This window comes from Cryptotermes secundus, unplaced genomic scaffold, assembly GCF_002891405.2.
Source record: "Cryptotermes secundus unplaced genomic scaffold, Csec_1.0 scaffold1695, whole genome shotgun sequence".
Lineage (NCBI taxonomy): Eukaryota > Metazoa > Arthropoda > Insecta > Blattodea > Kalotermitidae > Cryptotermes > Cryptotermes secundus.
The window spans coordinates 224,658-245,429 of record NW_019725862.1 but is presented as its reverse complement, the minus strand read 5'-3'; the positions used below and the strand labels follow the sequence as shown (position 1 = coordinate 245,429).

At 42.4% G+C, this 20,772-nt stretch overlaps 1 protein-coding gene across 6 annotated transcripts in view; it reads right to left on the bottom strand.

Moving 5' to 3' along the window:
* The window catches only part of LOC111863821 (peptide transporter family 1), a 79,796-nt gene that overhangs the window by 57,964 nt on the left and 1,060 nt on the right, over nucleotides 1–20,772 (bottom strand). For 2 of the 6 annotated variants that reach the window (XM_023850543.2, XM_023850541.2), the window contains exons 1-2: nucleotides 9,955–10,160; nucleotides 5,209–5,367 (exon numbers count right to left, since the gene is read on the bottom strand). The exons of 2 other annotated variants lie outside the window; for them this stretch is intronic. Coding sequence is in view for 1 of the 4 variants with exons in the window: in XM_023850541.2 (XP_023706309.1) it covers nucleotides 5,209–5,263 (55 nt within the window). In the remaining 3 variants the exon portion in view is untranslated. Of the gene's footprint in view, nucleotides 1–5,208; nucleotides 5,368–9,954; nucleotides 10,161–20,772 lie in introns of those variants that run through there. 2 more of the 6 variants (XM_023850542.2, XM_033751222.1) reach the window with 2 other exon arrangements.

The window sequence follows — 20,772 nt, the reverse complement described above, 5'->3', positions numbered from 1 at the left end:
TCTCGTTGCCTCGTGTTACAGCGTTGTCCCGTGTTACGTCCCAGTGGGAAGTGCTGTTTCGTCACCACGGGGGCGGGGGGCGGGGTGTTAACTGGCCTGTAACTGTAGCAGCGGTAGCGCTCCAATGCTGTTACGTCACCGCTGGCGGGGGAGGGGGTGTCCTGCATAGCACAAATACGCCACAATACGGACGATGTTCTTGAACTGCTGTACGGATCTGACCTTTGTGTTATTTAACCAACCAAGTGGCCAAATATCATAAAATTACAACCACGATTTAAATGAGTATATAAATCATGGTCTATTTTCAGAAAATGTCCCTGAAGTAAATTAGTGTGTCGTTTTATCCATGGATTATATAAGGGCCTCTTTCTACCGCCTAAATCACGTGACACCGAATGGAAAGACCATGAAAGAAAGTGGCCGTGGCAGGTTATTTGCCTACAGAGACTGATAAATAGAACCAAAATCCTCAGTCCCAGGGCAGAAATTCGAAATCGGAACCTTCAGAATACAAAGGGGAACTATTAGATTGCTGCATTCGAGAAAAATTTCTGAGAGGAAATCGTTTTTTGCCCCGGAGGAAATTGGTCCATTGTCACAGATATGTGAGCCTCTGCCTGTAGTTATATCCTCATGCAGAAGAGTCATTCTCAGTCAAAAATTTTCAAACATTTCATGGAACCCGAGGTTAATTACTGTGTTCACAAGATTCCGCTACTGGACCATATCCTGAACTACGTGAATCCAGTCCACGCCCTATTTATCTGATATTAGTTTTAGTACTCGTATTATCCTCCCATTTTCGTTAAAGTGACGCTTCCTCTAACTTTACATCTCTGTGTGTGCTACATGCTTAACTCGTCTTACTCCTTCACTAAGAGATGACGAAGAGTGTAAATTATAAAGCTTAATAAGTCTACCGTCTCTACCTTCTTTTTCTTCTTCTTTTCTTTGACGCTTCAGCCCCAATTTGGGCTTTGGCCTACCTCCATGAAACTCTCCGTTTCACTTCGGTTTACTAGATCTTAGACATACGGTAGGATTCCTTGGGCGTGTGATCAGCTCGTCGCAAGGCCTCTACCTGTATACAAACACAGAAAAACACACACACACACGAACACTAAACATCCACGCCCTGAGCGGGATTCGAATTCACGATATCGGCTTCCGAGCGAGCGAAGACAGTGCATGCCTTAGACTGCTCGCCTACCGTGACCGGCTTTATTTTTTCTTTCTTGGGTGTACATATTCTCCTTAACACCCTGTAACTACTGATAAAAAATTAATATAGGCCTTTGCAAACCACTGTGTTGGCAGTATTAACACGCGACATGATCCTTATGGCAAGTGGACGGAATCTAGTGAAAACAATACAAGTGTTCCGTGTCAACGACTGCCAGTGAACTCTGCAATCAGGACAATGAAGATCTAATACCGCTATCGTTACAAGAAAATGTGATTAACACAGATGAATCACAAGAGAGAGAAGCAGGGCCAGCGCATATCTAAATGTGGCACCAGGCCAAGCGAAATCTCCTCCACCATACGTCAAAAATCCGCTCATATTCTTAAAATTTCCTGACACTGGCGAAAACCGTAACTGATCTCGTAAATAGCTGTGTTCGCATTGTTACGTAACATGTTTAGGATTCTGCCAATTAATGATCATGACATGAACAAATGATCAGAAAAAAATTAATTTTAAAAATTAAAGATTTGTAAAATATATTGCTCCTGGAAGCCGCTTGGCTCATCTGTGCTCTCACACCAACGCTGGTATGGAAGTTTCGTTTCATTTCAGTATTACAACAGGGCCTAATGCCATTAATTAAAACGCGCTAACATTTAAATCGTCGATTCGAATCCCACTCCAAATATGAATATAAAGGGATATTATGCAGCCCCGCCTATAGGCTTATAATGAATGAAGAAATTGTACAGAACATTTAAAAGATTCACTGACACAGAAAATGTAGGCTGGATGACTGAGGGGTCGGAGTTCGAGTCCTGGTAGGGTCAAGAATCTTCTCTTTTCCACATTGTCCAGGCCGGATCTGCGGTCTACACAGCCTCCTATCCAATGGGTACCGGGGGCTCTTTCCCCGTGAATAAAGCGACCGGGGCGTGAAGCTGACCACTCACCTCCAACTAGTGCAGAGGCCAAGAAAAATGTGGATCTATACATCCTCTCCCCTGTACGCCTTCATAATGTAGTGATTAATTAGCTAAGTACAGGGCAACTTTAGCGACACAGAAAAAAATAATGTTGTATTGTAGCATCCTGTTTCAGTTTTCACTTGGTGTTTTAACTAGTTCTAATAAATTGTTGCACACAAGACTGTAGAACTAATAAAAACACTAACGGAAAATTCTAGATGGATAAGACCAAAAGACTTCTGGAAAGAGCTAATAATTCCTATTATCCTGAAAATGCTACAATTTATGTGGCCGAGCAAAGAAGCGTCCCTGAAGTATCTCTTCCACATAACCCTCTAGCTGCTAGGCTTCATCTCCTGGGTACTTTCCTATGTTCTCCTGCGGTCCAATGGTCCCGTCTACTCCCGTGAATGTTTTCTGGCTATAACCTTCACTAGCGAAAAGCGCTTTGGGTTGACATAAGTGCAGGAAAACTTATCCTTGGGTTTTAGTTAATTAATCATCACGCCATGGAGACGTATGTGGGAGTGGAGGTATAGCTCCAGTTCTTAAACTCGGCTTTAAGTGATGGTAAGTGGCCAGCTTCACCCATCTACTACTATTATCAGTACCCATAGCATACGAGGGGGCAAGAGCAGGTCTGGAAGTTACGGAAAAAAGAAATGTCTCTTGCCCCTCCCGGGAATCGAACCCCAACTCCTCGGGAGTGTAGCCCGTAGCCTAGTCGCCATACCGAGTTATCCCGACTCCTGACTGAAATATGAGGGGAATATCACAGCAGATAGACAGGGCAAAGTTTCGAGCGCCGTCAACCCACCATCCACAGGGCTTCCGTCTGGGGCTAAATATAGAAACGGTAACACAATAATTATATAAGTCTCTCCGATCAATTTCTGTGAATAAATGACAACTTCAATCTATAGGACGTTAAATACTGTCACGTGTCAAGAAATGAAGGGTTCTAGTTCGGATGATTGGATTTATTGGCACTTCGGTTACAAGTTCTCTCTTAATTACTCTTAAATACAGCGCTGTCGCTGATTTACATACAGTAAAAAAAAAGTAAAGGTATCCCTGTAACAGGCCGTGGAGCCCCATTGGGTTGTGAGATGTTGAAGTTCCCACATTTTCTAGACAATCGGCTCATAGATGGCGGTAAGGTTGTCAGCCCTACGCGCCGGCCGCACTTTACCCCCAAGAACATTCTAAGAATATTCCTGGCACTCATTTCTGCCAGACGCTGAGTTAACTCCGGGGCCATAGTGTGGCTGGAAAGATTAGGTCAATTAAAAAAGTTCAATGACCTCATCGGGACTTGAACCCGCGACCTTCCTGATTGCAGCATAGTGCCCCAACCAACTTACGCTACCGCGTCGCTGATTTGCATATACCTCATAATTCACTGTTACACGCACACTAGTCCTCTCTTGGTAATGGATCTCAAGACAGAAACTAAAGCTTCAAATCACTCCAAGTATTACACATAATTAAAGTTTTCCAATCACACGCCAAGACTTCACACGACGAACATCCCGTGGCTCTCACTTAAACACACGCTAATACTCCCCAATACTACTTGGTTCAAGTCAAAGTCAAAGTTACATTGCGACTGACGGTCGGTCGGTCGGTCAGTCAGTCAGTTACGGTCTTGTTTTTGTGGGGCGCACTCTCTGACGAGAGAGTACATAAGTACATAACTTGAAGTAAGTTTCCGCTCTCTGAAAATTCTCAGTGCGCAAGACAACAAGCATAATACAGTTATCATAAGCCCGCATGAAAAAGTTATAAACTATCGCGTTTTATTTTTTAGTCTATCACGTTGGCCGAACATTTAAAATTCGCGGAGTCGAATAACTTCATCGTAGCTCTTCAAGCCGCAGGAGGCGACGAAAAGGGAATCCATTGCCTGGGGGTATAACCGGGCCACCCTCTTTCTGGGTGATATAAATACGGGCACCTGACCTTCCAGGTTGTGGGCGTCTCGAATCTGAGACAGTAAAATATGGTCATGAGTCCCGTAGGACTCGGACCGGAGAATGACTGCGCTGGCGAGGAACAGCAGCAATTGTAAACGACACACTCATTCTCTCATCGGATAGAATGTTACATGAGGACTATAAACGCAGGAGTTCAGTTTGAAAAATAAATAACGGTCGTGGGTCTCACGGGGCTTGGCGCCAAGACAAACTGATTGGTGGTAAACCGCCAGTCGTAAAGTAACTCTGACTCTGACTCTGACTCTGACTGTATCTCGTCCTCCTTGATGTTATCACGCCAATAATATTTGGCGAAGACTAAAAGGAATTAAAAGCACGTCAGCGTCTATGGTTATTTGCGTATTCTGTGAGGAGTACAATTATGAAGCTCCCAATAATGCAGCCTCCCGTTACTTCCTCTTGGGGCCAACATTCCTCAGCTTCCAACATAATTTATATGAAAACACATGACCCAAGACAGTGGATCTCAACCTCTGTGAGACCGCGGCCCGGTGAATTTCTTTTTATAAGACGAGGGCACCGTATAATCGATGCCGCGGCCCGGCGGTTGAGAAACATTGATCTAAGATATGCCGAAAGTGCTCGATCGGTATAGTGACTAGGTTGCGGGCTGGCTGATCGTGTAAATTGGGTTCGATTTGCAGCAGAGCAAGACGGTCGAAACATATAGTGTACAATGTGGTTTCAAATAGGTTTAAAAGACTAATTGCGTATGAGTAGTAACTTTGAAATAAATTTTAAAGGAGTGTTGGCATGTAGGACGGAATATCAGAGATATTTGTTGCATTTCTCTTATCCACTGGGTCCAGACCAACTCTGAAGCCAACCCAGCCTCTCATCGAATTGATACCGCGGTAACAAGTCGATGGATATTAAGCTCAAGCCTTCACTCCTCCATACGTCTTCATGACGTGAAGCTTAATTACGCACATAGGCGATTTTACTTTTCTTTGCCTTTAGAGATGATCTAAGTTTGTGACAGTAAAAAAAAAAACTTCACGATTTGCGCAGGCACTCAGCGATCGTTACGCACCACAGATTGTATACAGACCTTCAGTCATATCGAACTCATCCGTGGAGTCGGATGACAGAATGTTGGAGGCCATGTTTAGGGACAGTCACATGAAAGCGATGAGCCACTCCTGACATCTGTGGACTGGTGGGAAAAGGACGAGGTAGCCTGATATCAGACAACATACGGAAGCTCTCCCTGTAGCGAATGAGAAACGTCACACAAGCGTTAATTCAGGTTGCCCGAACTGGTGCTCGGAAGATTGATTTATATGAGCTACATCTTTTTAACGTCGGCATTTTAAATTCGTATGTATGGCGTTTGTTCTAATTTCCTTCATTTCTTCATCTTTGGTGATTTTCATGCTATCACCTCAAATCAATGCATTTTATATAGTCTACTACAGCGACATTTCTGGAAAAAATGGACGTTGCGTAACAGTTTGATCCCATCCCTTACATGATCATTCCTATACCAAACACCCACATAACCTCACATATTATCATCCCACCCAAAGCCAACCCCGAACACACCCGAAGTAGTCATATTTCTGTCACCAATAACATATTTATTTAATTTTTTTTTCAAAAGCCCCACTATTTGGCAATGCAAGGTTTTTAATTCATATTATTAGGTACAACTACCTACCTACCCACCCACCCAACTACCTATCTATCTATCTATCTATCTATTTATCTATCTATCTATGGCTCTAAAGTCATCTGTTGGACCTCGGTTGCTTTTTCGGGTTCTTAATCCTGTACGCAATCGTTAGGTCTCCTTGAACGGGGGATCAGCCAGTCGCAAGGCCGCTACCTACACAAAGAATAACACAAACACAGAATAAACACACATAGACATCCATGCTTTGAGTGGGATCTGAACCCACGATTCCAGCGTTCGAGCGCGAGAAGACAGTTAATGACGCAATTACAGCAACAGAAGAAAAAGACGATCGGTCATTGAAACAAAAAAGGCATACGATGAAATATGAATAAAAAGTAAGTTACGAAGCTATTTATAACTTGCATAACACCCTTCGAAAATTCAACGGGAGCTGTGTTCAATTGTCATACATTTCATACATTGAAGTTCCTCTGATTTATCCTGCATCCCTTGTTATCGAATGATGCAGTTGGTGATATGAGAACTGACACAGTAAACCGAAGCAATAGTAGCAAACCAGGCCCAGTGCCAATTTGTCTACCATAAATCCCACACAGTCTGAACTGGGATCGGACGGGGGCCGCCGAGGTGGAAAGACGGCAACTGACCATTTGAGCTGAGTTATGGCCTGATAGTAAAACTCTACTGTAATAAATATTTTTTCAAAAATTAAACATTTGAAAATAGACTTGCCACATTCTTACGTCTTCTGACCCAGAGATATTCGGAGGCGAGAGGGGCCATGGAGAGACAGGGAAGGTTAAAAATAGGTAAAGTATCTGTGTTTAACTAATTAAGCACCATGCCATGAAGACAGGTGGAAGAGTGGGGGTATAGCTCCAGCATCCTAACCTCGGAACTGGACGGTGGCTAGCGGTCAACGTCATTCCCCAGCCGATTTGCTCCCGAGAAATCGTCCCCTGTGCCCATTGGATAGGAGGCTTGGTGGGTTTCAGAGACGGTTTAAACGCTGTGGGGGAAAGAAAAATCTTGCCCCTACCGGAAATCGAACGCCTGCCGTCTAGCTTGTACCCTGTCACTACACCGACTGAACTATACCGATCGGAAAGTAAGGTAAAGGTAGGCCGCGCCATAGCTCTAGCGGTTAGTCGCTGACTTCCCACCGCGGCGGCCCGGGTTCGAGCCCTGGTCTGGTCAAGTGGGATTTGTGGTAGACAAAGTGACGCTGGGGCAGGTTTTCTCTGAGTACTTTTGTTTCCCCTGCCAATCTTCATTCCACCAAATTCTCCATCATCATAATCACCCGGGGCAGGTACAATAGGTCAATCGGTGGCCGACGTGCCGAGTGGACCCAGCTGGACTCCACCCTCCACTGTACTGTACGATAATTTTATCAAAAAGAGAGAATTCAGCTCTGTGCAGCATTCCACACTTTACGGGTTCCAGAACATCTTGCAACTTGCTGGATTGTGGGAATGCAACTTGACACGGGCGTGACATGTAAGAAATTATGTGTAAGGTATTCTGTTAGTGCTGACGCTGATCATTCTGAGCCCTTATTTATTTTGATGATTATAGATGACCATGAAATTTATTTCTAATTAATTCTCGGTAATTTAAATTTCAAAAGTCTTATGTTTCGGTATTACTGGAAATGTATCGTGATCTATAATATCGTATTTCATCGTCTGGGACGTGCAATACGGTGTTTATGTTGAAAATTTCTAGATTCTGGCAGAAACAAGAAGTCCGGAGTTATGACATTTACGATCAGTCATAAATTTAGCTCGGGTACAGGGAACCGGACGCGCCTAAAAGGAAGGGTCAGAGCTTGTTACAATTGCCTGTGAATGAGGGCCAGTATGATTGGGTTGCCTCGTTCAAGCTTCCTACGGAAGATGGGATGAAAATGTATATGTCAACACCATCTTTCGAATTCCCGGCGTGGGGGTGCAAGCCATTCCACAAAAGGGGAGACTTTCACAATATTCCGAACTGAACGGACGTGACCCTTGCACGCTCCGGGACATAGCTTGCCGATAGTGTAACGCTGTAACTTAAAGCTAAGAATACATTAATTTAACAGTGTGGTGAATTAGCAGGTGAATAAACGTCAATTGACTCAACTCTCAGAAAAACGCTTTCTTCGGCATCGCTACCCTGAGACTCATGCGAACCGGCCCAGCTAGTTTCCCGTACCTATACCGATCTTCCTTAGTTTGATCTGTGAGGACAACTTCCAGTAGCCATCATACACTGTCCTAAGGTAGAAACAGGTGTAGCAGGGATAGCACCATTCCGACTGCGCCGATACAAGCAAAGGCGGGTTGGAAAAGAGCGGTGTTAACGCTAAATCAACTACAGCTTAGTGTCTTCAAATGCAATAAAGTAATCATCTATGAGAAAATCTTAAACCCTTGTAAAATTCAGAATATAACAAACAACTGACTACCTCCGCTTACATCATGATGATGGAAACAAAAACTCTGTGGCCTGTAGTCCGCAAACAAAGTAAACCGACTGAGCGACCGCCCCTTGTCGGCGAAGTTAGTGCCAACTTTCGCAGATAGAGAGTGTCGTGTGGTCAGCGCAACGGATCCCCACAGCAGTTAATTTCGGTTTTCTAGACCGGAACCGTTATTTCCTTGAAAGAGCTTCTCAACTATCCTCACGAAGCTGAGTGAACCCCGTTCCAGATCCACTACTTCTCAGAAAATGTGGTGGTACCAGGAATCGAACCCGGGACCTCTGGATCTGTAACCAGGAACACTGACAACTAGACCATAGAGGCGGTCTGATGATGGAAACAGAGTATGAAATAATATATATGACAGTCGGAAATAAATTGGAAGGTCGTATCGCACCTTGCTTTCAGTTCTGATGTATCTGTGTGACGCTTGCCAAACACATAATGCCAGTTTTGTGTATCTCAATCAGTATAGCGACGGGCTGCGGACTGGACACCCGAGGTTCGATTCCTGTGAGAGGCAAGTCTTATTATGCTTCACAGCGTCCAGACTGGCTCTGGGGCCTACCTAGCCTCCTATCCAATGGGCACCGTCTTTCCCCGGGAACAAGCGGCCGGGGCGTGGAGCTGATCACTCACCTCCGTCCAGTGGAGAAGCCAAGAATGGTGGCACTAAACCTTCACTCCTCCATATGTCTTTATGGCTTGGTGCTTAATCCATTAAGCATAGGAAAAACTTTACCTTTTACCTTATAGTTCCACATACCACAAACAATGTAATTCTTCCCCATACTAGTCAACATGTAAATTGCTTAATAGTTTGATTACAATTACTTTTATCTATTTTATTTTATAGTTCTTTGAAACATTTTGTTATATTTTTGTTAAATTATGTAGTCATGAGAAAGTCTGCCCATTTAATTACAATAGAAATCTTTAAGGTACATTAGTTATTCTTTCTACAATGCCACAACATATATGGCATTATGTTAATCATAGTTCAGGGTTTTGCTGTGTCTTAATCGAGTCCTGCAGCTCCTCATCTTTCATGTCATTCCATCTTCTTCCCGCAAACACGAAATAACGTGTGACAATGGACAGCAAGAAAGGATTCATAACACATGTCATAAAAATAAACTTAAAAATAGAAGAGACCTCTAGAGAATTTCAAATTTGCAATAAATATTCTGTCTACAAATATGCCAGTGCATTTATATTGGTACCCATGCCTCACTCATGCTGACCTCCAAAATATCTCCCCATCTGTGACGTCATATACACGAGTTACACTTTAAGGTACCTGTTGCTGATATTAAAGCATTTATCCTGGAAATCTTATTGCAAACGATTTCAGTCATCTGTTACTCATGTATTTCAATCATACTAAAATATAAAATCCTAACACTGGTAACAACTACATAAAACTTACGGCTTTCAAAGGTGTAGACCGGTTCTTTGTGTTCACACGTAGCACACAACTGTACTTATCTTACGTCACAACAGCCATTTCAAGACAGTGTTTTGCAAATCAATAGTCATAAACATAAGGAACTATAAGGGAAAGGCAGTTTAATAATGTATCAAAGAATACCCGACTCTATGCAGTCTCAGTATCGAAAGGGTCATTAAATAGCCTGTGAAAGAAAGAAACAACAAATACGATGTAATGAAAAACACACAGCACTGCTTACCTGCACATATCCACACTAATCTACAATCTACATCGAACTATGACCTTCATAATATTCTACTGTGCCTATCTTTTCCACAGCTGCTCATTGCAAACGGATGCAAACACATCCACAATGATGTAAGTAGGAAATAAACATAACAACTGTCACTAACTTTCGCTTTCCTTATTCGGCGAGTCTAGCTACGATGTAAACACGGATGAACTATTGCACGTGGAATTGCGCTTGCGCGAGGAATACTGTCTTTTTCCAGACAGAGAACGGTCTAGTTTATTAGAAGCATCCAGCACGTGAAGTCAAGCACCATGGCCCACATAGCAACGTGATTGTGTTCACGTCCTGCAGGGATCAGAGAGCTGGGCCCTAACAATGGGATAACTGAAATTAGGCAGATATAATGATGTTCCTAAGGGCTGCTGCCCGAAACCAACCAGTCAAGAAGGAACTACATACAACATTCTAGACTATAGAGTTGAATATCAAAGAACTGATTCCACCATCTGGAAGGACTGGATGAGAGGACATTTGATAAACGATAAGGTAGAACAAAAGGAAGACCATATAAAATGTGGAGGAATCAATGTTGACTAGATCCTTGGAACCCAAAAATATCGTAAGACTAATCTTCGCAGAAAACTGTTATGCTCCTGACGAAGGAAAGATTCGGAAACTGATGGCAGGCACAGGCTTGTTCTACACGCTTATGGCCAACTAGGTCAAGACAGCGGCGATGCCCTTGACAGTATCTTACCCGTTTAGACTCTCGTCTGAAGCACTGAGATACTCTAAGAGTTTGAAACTGTCATCATTAAATCCGTATGAATACGGGAATAGTAATTTCATACAGGCCACAACTGCTACACCCCGAATCCTCTTTTCCAATTAACAGTACACCTCCCGCCATGGTGACTAGCATTTCCTCTTCATATTTGGGAAGTCCAAGTTCGATTCCCGTTCCGGAGACCAGCTATTATGACAGACGTTTTCGTGAGTTTCTCCAGTCTCGCTGGTTTAATTATAGCGTAGCAACTGCAATTAAGCCAAGCCGCCTCTAACAAAATCCTCGTCTATTTATAATTCACGTTCATGTTCCCCGTCTCATTCAACACTAAAAGTAACGTTTTCTCTCGAAACAGTGTCGCTAGTCCTCTTCAAGTTGCTTATTTAACGACGCTGTCAGTATCAAGATTATTGCATCGACGATACGATGTTTAATTAATGTGGAGCAGTTGGTGCAATAGTAATTGACGGGGAAAACTGAAGTACTTAAAGAAAATAAGCCCCAGTGCCACTTTGTATACCATAAATCCCATATTAAATGACCTTGGATCGAACAAGGTATCATAATTGTGGCTAGTCGTTAATGTAAACAAAGTAAAAGTAAAGCTATCCTTGTAACAGGCCGTGGAGGTCCATAAGGTTGTGAGATGTTGAGGTTCCCACATTTTCTAGACAATCGGTTCACAGATGGCGGTGAGGTTTTCAGCCTTACGTGCCGGCCACCCTTTACCCCCAGGAATATTCCTGATACTCATTTTTGTTAGAGGCTGAGTCGACTCTAGGGTCATAGCGCGGCTGGAAGGATTAGGTTAATTGAAAATATCCACCTCATCGGGACACGATCCCGCGACCTTCCGGCTTGTAGCATAGTGTCTCAACCAGCTACGCTACCGCTACCGTCGTTAATGTAACAATCATATCAATTTATCGCTACACACATTAATTTTTTTAACTCGCTTAGCGGGGGGTGGAGTCCAACTGAGTCCACTCGGCACGGCGGACACTGATTGACCTACTGTAGCCTGCCCCGGGTGATTATGATGATGAAGAATTTGGTGGAATGAAGATTGGCAGGGGAAACCGAAGTACTCGGAGAAAGCGCCACTTTGTCCACCAAAAATCCCACTTAACAAGACCCGGGATCGAACCCGGGCCGCCGCGGTGGAAAGCCAGCGACTAACCGCTTGAGCTATGAGACGGCCTGCTACACACACTAACGGCTGAAATAGAATCGTTAAATAATCCACAAATAAGTCCTGACAAGTGAAATATACTCACACAAGCGAGATATGAAGATCGTTGTGTTTGGGCCGTTTCGAGTATTCTTGTAAAGCACGTGACATGCGTAAGCAATGCAGCAAACGAGTGAGTGCATGAGAGGGTCTATAAGTGCGTGAGAAGCGACCGCCATTTGCGCTTCCATAAAATATATAATCTGATCCCTGATTGGCCTGAAGAACAGGAAAATATTCATGAATTCGCGTAGATACTCGTATTTGTGACATTAAAATAACTCATGAAATCATTGCAAAGAATATTCCACACCCTTAACCAGAACTCTTTTTACCAGGACATAAAGTCAACATTTTGATTTACAGCTTTAATTTAAAATCACTTTCTAGGTTAAAGTCTATAATTAAACGAGCATATTTTGTGAATCCCACTTTTAATGCATGATTTGAATTCGTTCGTGGACTTGTCGCTGCAATTCTAACTTACAAACCATACTTTATTTCCACGAGAAATATTAGAGATTGAGTGGATTGGACTCTTGACAACCAGTGTACACACTCTGTGCTGATTAAGGGGAAATATTTCTGCAGGCATACGTAATTACGAACATGAAACTTGCTCCTATTTGATTATCTACAATCTCCAGGTACAGGATATCAAAACAGCTGTCAAAAACAGTTATTAGGTGGTGAATGATTAACGTTCACAAATATAATGAGCTGTACAAGGCATTTACGTAGCTGTTCTTTGTCCGCAAATGTTCTAAATTGTTAAATATGAGATTGTAAATTGAACCCTTCCCGAAATTTCTGTAGTAATTTCGTAGGATTATTTCTGTAACGTTAAGTAATTCTTTGTTCACGCTGAAAGTTATCCTGTTACAGCTGAGCGGGTCATCACAGCTGTATTTGGGAAGTGGCCCGTTCAGATTCTCACTAACCTCAGCTACTTAGACGAACACCGAGAGGACACCGTGGAGCAGGCCGCAGCAACTTCCTTCTCCACAGTTTCAAACTCACACTATATGTCCATAATCTCATCCAGGGCATGAGAGAGCTGAGATGGGGCCCGGGTCAGTCAGAAATGTGGGCCAAAACTCCCTCATATAAATACTATATGAATATATTTAACAAATATTTTTAAAAACAAGTTTTCTATCAAACTATTATCGTTGAGAGACCAGGAATAATAAGACAACAATTCATTAAAATGAATTCCCAAAATTGTTGCCTACTTATGTATATACGGGCACGCGGGCCCCCATCAAGGAAAGAGGTCTGGGCAAAATGGCCCTTCTGCCCCCCCCCTTCCCCAAATTTATGTGGACGTAGTCTCATCTAATGCCAATCTAAGAAGGAACACGTGAAGTCAGTAAAGTATCTTCAAATATCTCACAAAAAAAAAAAAAAAGAAGAATCCGTCAGTCAAATTCTAAAACTGACTATCCAGGAGTATTTAATATCCCCCCCCCCAGTATTCAGAATGCATTCAGGGACGATAAGTACAATAGGTCGAGGTCTTATCTTCCTAAAATCTTAGTAGGAAATGATAGATACCTTGCAATCAATTTTCGAAAAGAGCTATAGAACCCAATAATTAACAGTGTCGCTTTTATATATGAATACGTGAAGATATTGCACTACCAACCAGTAAGTAGAGAAGCAGATATAGACATCCCAAAAAAATCACATAAATTTTTGATTAGGTCAATTAATGACACAGTCTGAATAATTTTATAGAGTTTTAAAATGATATACTCGTAAGCGACTATACCAGACGGTGGAGTCTCTGCTGTCGTTACTTCTCCAGCAGATCACAGTGGCCGCGCGGGATAAGGCATGAAATGTCTTCGTCAGCTCGAACGCTTGGATCGTGGGTTCGCATCCCACTCAAGGCATCGATGTTTGTCTGCGTTTATTCTGTGTTTGTTTTGTCCTGTGTAGGTAGCGGCCTTGCGTCGGGCTGATCCCCTGTCCAAGGAGTCCTTCCAACTGTCTAAGATTAAGAAACTGAAGTGAAACGATGCCCTATGCTCAAAGTGAGAGTACCAGGAATAAGTAGGTAGGTAGGTAGGTGGGTGGGTAGGTAGGGAGGTATGTAGATAGGTAGGTAGGTAGGTGGGAAAGTAGGTAGGTAGGTAGGGAGGGAGGTATGTAGGTGGGAAGGTAGGTAGGTAGGTAGGTAGGTAGGTAGGCAGGTATGTAGGTGGGAAGGTAGGTAGGTAGGGAGGTATGTAGGCAGGCAGGTATGTGGGTAGGCAGGTAGGCAGGCAGGTATGTGGGTGGGAAGATATGTAGGCAGGCAGGTAGGCAGGTAGGTAGGTGGGTAGGTAGGAAGGTAGATGTGTGGGTGGGGGGGCAGATAGATATATCGATGTTTTGGGGATGCCTGAACGAGTTGGCGACATTATTTACGTGTAAAGCAATGGGAGTATCACTTCCGATTTAATAAATATACTAATTTTCACATTATGAACATTTCTCACGGAATGAAACACCTTCCTAAATCGAGGGATTCGCGCTTCCAAAGAATAACATTTTGGGTTAGATTACAAAGGAATTGCCTTGTTACGTGATACCACGATTATTAATCGGAATGGAAGAACCCAGAGAACTGAAAAGTAAAGATACGCGTCTCTGACACCTAATGTTCTCGACAACAGAGATGTAGCACAAGATCAGAATACTGCACGCGAGAGCTTAAATAATGAGGTCATGCGAAAATAAGTTTATCTCGGAGTTAAAAAAATGATAATGTGTTACTGATAAACCAATTTGAAATCACGAGAGATAAAAACTATTATTTTAACTATGCGCTGGATTTTTTTTATTCGTTTCTGCTTTGGTTTCGTCTAATTTGTTCGTTTCGACAGAAGTGAGATAACACAGATATTCCAGTGTGCTCCTCATGAGGAACTTCACGAAAATAATTCACAATACTTGCGCTGCGTTTATCCTACAAGGATGTAGGATGCAGTATGAGTGGATTTTTTATAGAAGTAACTGATCAGCAGTTGCATATATTCCCATCAGCAGATGAGCAATGGGCCGGTCACGGTAGCCGAGCGGTCTAAGGCATGCACTGTCTTCGCTCGCTCTGAAGCCGGGATCGTGGGTTCGAATCCCACTCAGGGCATGGATGTTTATGTGCGTTTTTCTGTGTTTGTCTACAGGTAGAGGCCTTGCGACGAGCTGATCACTCGCCCAAGGAGTCCTACCGCATGTGTAAGATCTAGTAAACCGAAGTGAAACGGAGAGTTTCATGGAGGTAGGCCTAGGCCCAAATTGGGGCTGTAGCGCCACAGGAAAAGATGAGCAAAGAAGTTTACAGCCAGATACTATGCAATGTACACCAAAAGATGACAACATATAGCGTTCTCGCTTTCTACCAGTTTGATTCTTAGATTAAGATTTGAGATTTTATAACGGTTACTATGAAGATTGCGATGCAACAATCTACCAGACTTCATGGCGCCAATTTCCATGATCCTAGGAATATTTATCGGAGCTTATCTAATTGCAGTTTTTGCCCCGAGCATTCCATGACCCCATTTCGGTTAGGTTATGTACTAACTAGACCGCCTTTGTGATCTAGTGGTCACAGTTCCTGGCTACATACCCAGAGGTTCCGGGTTCGATTTCCGGCACTAACAGATTTTCTGACAAGTAGTGGGTCTGGAATGGGGTCCACTCAGCCTCGTGAGTATAATTGAGGAGCTATTTCAAGGAAATAGCAGGTCCGGTCTAAAAAACCGAGATTAACGGCCGTGGGAATCCGTTGCGCTGACCACGCGACACCAGCTATCCGCAAAAGTTGGCACTAACTTCGCCGACAAGCGGCGGTCGCTAGGTCGGTATAGTTCGCTTGCGGACTGAAAGCCACGGAGTTTTTTTATGTACTAACTAACTAAAACTAACTTCATGGAGCTGATCAGTTCTTGAGAAGCCGTCAGTTGTGCAGCTATTCAAGAACTTAACATGATTTTATACAACCGGTGGTTCATTGCAGTGGCCACAAGAGCCCTCCACTGGTCCCTATATTGCGTCAGATCAATCCTGTCCATATCATCCCATTCCATTTCTCTAAGATCCATTTAAATATTATCCACTCACTTATGTCTTGGTCTTCCTAGTACTCTTTTTACTTCTGGCTATCCACCAATATCCTACGTGCATTACTCTTCGCCCCCCTTCGTGCTACATGCCCTGCCCAGCTCATCCTTCTTAGTTAGGTTATATACATCGTTCAAATCTGTATTCAAATGTCGGTCACGAATAATAAGTTGTATTCGGATTCCTTTAAGCGCAAGGAATCAAGCAGCATTAGTCCAATGGAAAAATAAATTCTGAAGACAAGTTAACTGTTTGATTTGAGGTTCGCACAGAGATTAGTATTGTCACGTGCACGAGGGACTCTCGACTGGGTTTTGAATTGGAGTTTTGATTTGTTGACCATTTTAACACACGACTTGTGACTACAATTAATTACAGCGCCATCGCTGATTTCCACACTTTACAAATCATTCTATCTCACGGTAAGTCTTGCTGTGTCCTCACCAATCGTTCCCTGTTAACTGCTTCTAACAATGGGGAATCTTCAACTGAACCGACCAAGTCTTCTCTTCGTAGATTCCCTTACAAATCTCTGTCACAACTGTCCTCCTTATAATATCTCGGCACGGACAACATAGAAAACACCGTTCCTCTGCTGTTGTTCAATTGTTGCTTATTAAGAACCTATTTCCTAGCAGCGGGCGTTGTTTCGTAGTTTGTTTCAAGGTAGTTGCCCAGTAACAGGTCTACATACTGCAATGTGAATAGGATTATCTTCTGAGCTGAGATGTGCAGTTTGCCTTAAGTTCACCGTCATTTCGGAAAAACATATTGCATCCATCTTCAAAGTCGAAGAGTAAGCCGGGCAATTAACGGGCAGCAAACGAATGTTTAGGCTTGGCTACACAAACATGTTTTAGACACAGTTTTATTTTTAAAAATATTCAAAGATATATTATTTAAAACAAACTTGAAAGTCGTCCTGTAGTAAAGCACTGCTTTACAGGAATAAAACAAATCTGATTTCAACACAGTCTAAATTCATTCACGCTTTCTCATTTTTTCTCTTTCGTAATTGTCATCTTCTGCTGAAACAACCGAAGATTCTATTTTTCACTGTAATCTTTCCATTGTGAGCAGATACCGCTTGTTAATTGTGACTAGTCAAATTAGGAAATGTGGGAATAACGTCATAATTCTTATTTAATTAGCTTGAAAGCCGTAACACTTGTAGGGAAAGTGTTTTGGCATATAATATAAAATGTGTGTACACGTTCTCTACAGTATCTGTTCGAAACATTTTTTTTTGCTTCGATAAAGATTCGGCGAGATACACACATAAAGGCTGGTAGTTGTTCGTGTAGTGCGTCCGTTATGCCTGTTCGATTAAGAAAAAAAACTTGAAAGTATCGATAAATCCCAACATCAAATTTCACGAAAATAGTTTCGGCAATTCTCAAGTTGTTTCACGCACACAAACAGACAGACGGGGAGAACTTAGCAGGCGCTCTACAGGGTTTTAAATGCACCTCAAAAGTCATGACATATTTTGAACGTACGTTCGTGGCGAAACTTTTTACACAAACATACAGTAGTCACCTCTGAAACTAAACCAGTTTTTCAAATTAACACTGAAGTATTGGAATTAATTTAATCTGTGCTACTTAAATCGCGGGGAAGTGAACAATGAAGTAATTCACATTTCATACTTACAGTAAAGCAAATATTCCTTCTATTTTGTTTGAACTGCCATTGCAAAGGGGGCTTCGTTGCACTAGTAAGCAACTGAAAATGTCAGAAATATAGTTTGCCGTTCTTTATTATGAGTGTAAGCTCCTCGTTTTCTTCTTTGAACTTAAACTTAATCTGGTTGAAGAACTGTAGGCATGTGAGTCAAACTCACTGATATACGCCAGCGAGACACACATTAATTTGAACATATGACAATGAATTAAATTAAGTCATACCGAAAATTGGCCAAAAAGGACGCCGATACGTTGAACTCTTCTAGCTAGTATGAGATCTGAATCATTCGGTCAGGTTTTGCTATCGAAATAAACGGCTTATCTACCTACGATATAGCAAAGATATTTCCATCCATATCAAATAAACTGGTCTGTTCAGTTATTATATTCAGCCAATGTAACAGCGTCCTACTTTCTTATCTGTGTCGCGTATAAAAAGTATTTTACCTGTCGTAGCTTTCTCTTGGCAAGCTTGTGTGTTTGTCTAATACTGCAGAAGAAGAATAAAAAAGCAGAGTGCAAACTTGTTCTTTCTCGTGGGTTGTGTAAGGAAGTTTTCATTATCGAAATTATACAGCGTCGGATGAGAAGATGAAAATGAACCGTAAAAGATGTGGATTGAAGTTGTCACGGCTTAATCGCGGTATTATCCAGGCATCTGCCTGCATAGCCTGAGGAGTATAGCCATGTTCCGGCTGGGATTGGAATTCAGCACCTGCTGAATACAAGCCTGTTAGGTGCGAACTTCTTGCTGATAACAACTCACCAGGCCTGCACTTACCCTCTATGAGGGCCGCGCCATAGCTCAAGTGGTTAGTTGCCGACTTCCCATCGCGGCAGCCCGGGTTCGATCCCTGGTCTGATCAAGTGGGATTTGTGGTGGACAAAGTGGCGCTGGGGCAGGTTTTCTCCGAGTACTTCGGTTTCCCTTGCCAATCTTCATTCCACCAATTCCTCCACAATCACCCTCACCTATCATCTGGGGCTGGTACAATAGGCCAGAAGTGGCCGCAGTACAAGGGATTTAGTCCCACCCCACTAGCATTATAAAAAAAATCCCGTGTGGGTTTTGGAGACAAGATTTTCGGGTCGATTTATTTTAGAATAATTGGAGAAAAAGTATATCGAATGGGACCTAACCTGATGTAGGCTGACTTTACTTTAGCTTTAAAATTCAGTTTCAAAATGTCACCCCATAATCATATTTTTTTGAAAATACAAGCTACGTAACGCCATGGAGCATAATTTTTAGAACCTTATTGTCTATCGGCCGGTCAAGAAATTCCCCTCCTTTTGAGAAACCCGGAATTTCACTATCAAGTTCACAAGAGTCCGCCAGTTTTCCCTATCCTGAGCCAAATGAATCCAGCTCATACCACCGTTTTCTATTCATTCGAGATAAATTTCTCTTATATGGGTTCATGTCTAGGTCTCTTAAGTGTTTTCTGCCTTCACGTGTACTAAGTAGAAATATGCACAGGCGCTGTGGCAGACTAAGGGGATAAAGTCAGACGAGGAAAGGGGCCCAATAAAGGTAGATTCGTGTCTTGACAAGAAAAGTATACGGAGGGATCTGATAATAGATGGAGGCTATTGTGAGTTAACGTACACACCCGAATATATGGCGACACCTTACTTTCAAAACGAAGGAAAAAGCATTAAAACATTGGCCTAGGTGAATATGCCATTTAATTGTGAGGACTGTAAACAAAAATAAGTAATATTAGTAAATAAAAAAGTAATATAAGTAAAAATAATACATTTGAAATATAACATCTTAAATATAATTCTAGGTATTTTCACAGATATCAAAAGAACTGGGAATCAGAACACATGAGAACCTTATTCTTCCATTTATTGGTCTCAGTTTGCATAGCCAGAGACGTGAGAACCACATATTTACTCATACTCTTCAGCCATGGGATTCCGTTAACATTACATGCGGTTCCTATTTGAATACCCCCATTTTTTATGCAACACTCCTTCCCGCTGCATTTGAAATCCACTGAGTCGGCAGTAAACCGAAAAACGAACAAGTAATGAAAGCATGTTGGTGAATCTCATTTTTGTTCAGCGTATACAATGACACTTCAACAGAGTTGAAACGTACCAAGGCCCAGGACCGAAAAGTGGTTTGGGTTAAAGAAAAATTTAAACAATACACACACCAAATAAATATAATAATATAATTGGTCGAGTGAAAGAAAAATACAGGCTGTCCCAGATGAAGACGAAACAACGTAAAACAGTGCACCAACTTCGCCGTTAATTTAGCAAGCCTAAAAATGTTCAAGAGATAATTTGGAACGAGACGAGCACCACACCCTTCCACGGCGTGCAGCAGAATCCCCTTTCAGTTTTCAGACGAACCTGCTAGTCCCTGGTGAAAGGGTGAAGGGCGCAAACGTAGGGCAGGTGGAGAGGGGGAAAAGGAATGAAAAAGAGGGGGGGTCCTAGTTAAGGGACATGGCAGTAGTTTCTGACGTTACAGAGTGAAAAGCTAAAAAAGAAAACATGAACTTCTTGTGCTTAATCAAGTACCATGCCATGAAAACGCATGGGGAAACTGAGGTGTGACGCATTCTTAGTTTCGGAACGTTGGAAGTACGTGGTCAGCTTCAAGCCCTAGACGTTTCTCCCGAAAGAGCTTCTTTTACCCAATGAACACTAGCCGAAATGGATGCTGTGACAGAGGAAAATATCCCTGTCAGTAGGAGAACACGACCGTCAAGCCTGTGTCTTAGTCACTATAATTACTACGAATAGCTTCGTTGTATAATTGAAGACTGTTTCCAGTTAACGATCTGATTCTATTTAATCTCATTATTAGCACTAACCCACCGAAATATCTGTTCGAAATGCAAAGAAAATAACCTTAACAATCGAAGAAAGCAGTCTTCTGGGATTTGGCACCGTGTATATGTGGTGTTAACCGACGTTTCGGAGGAACATATCGCCTCCATCTTCAGGGCAGAAGAAAAAATATATAAGAATCTGCAAGCAAAGAG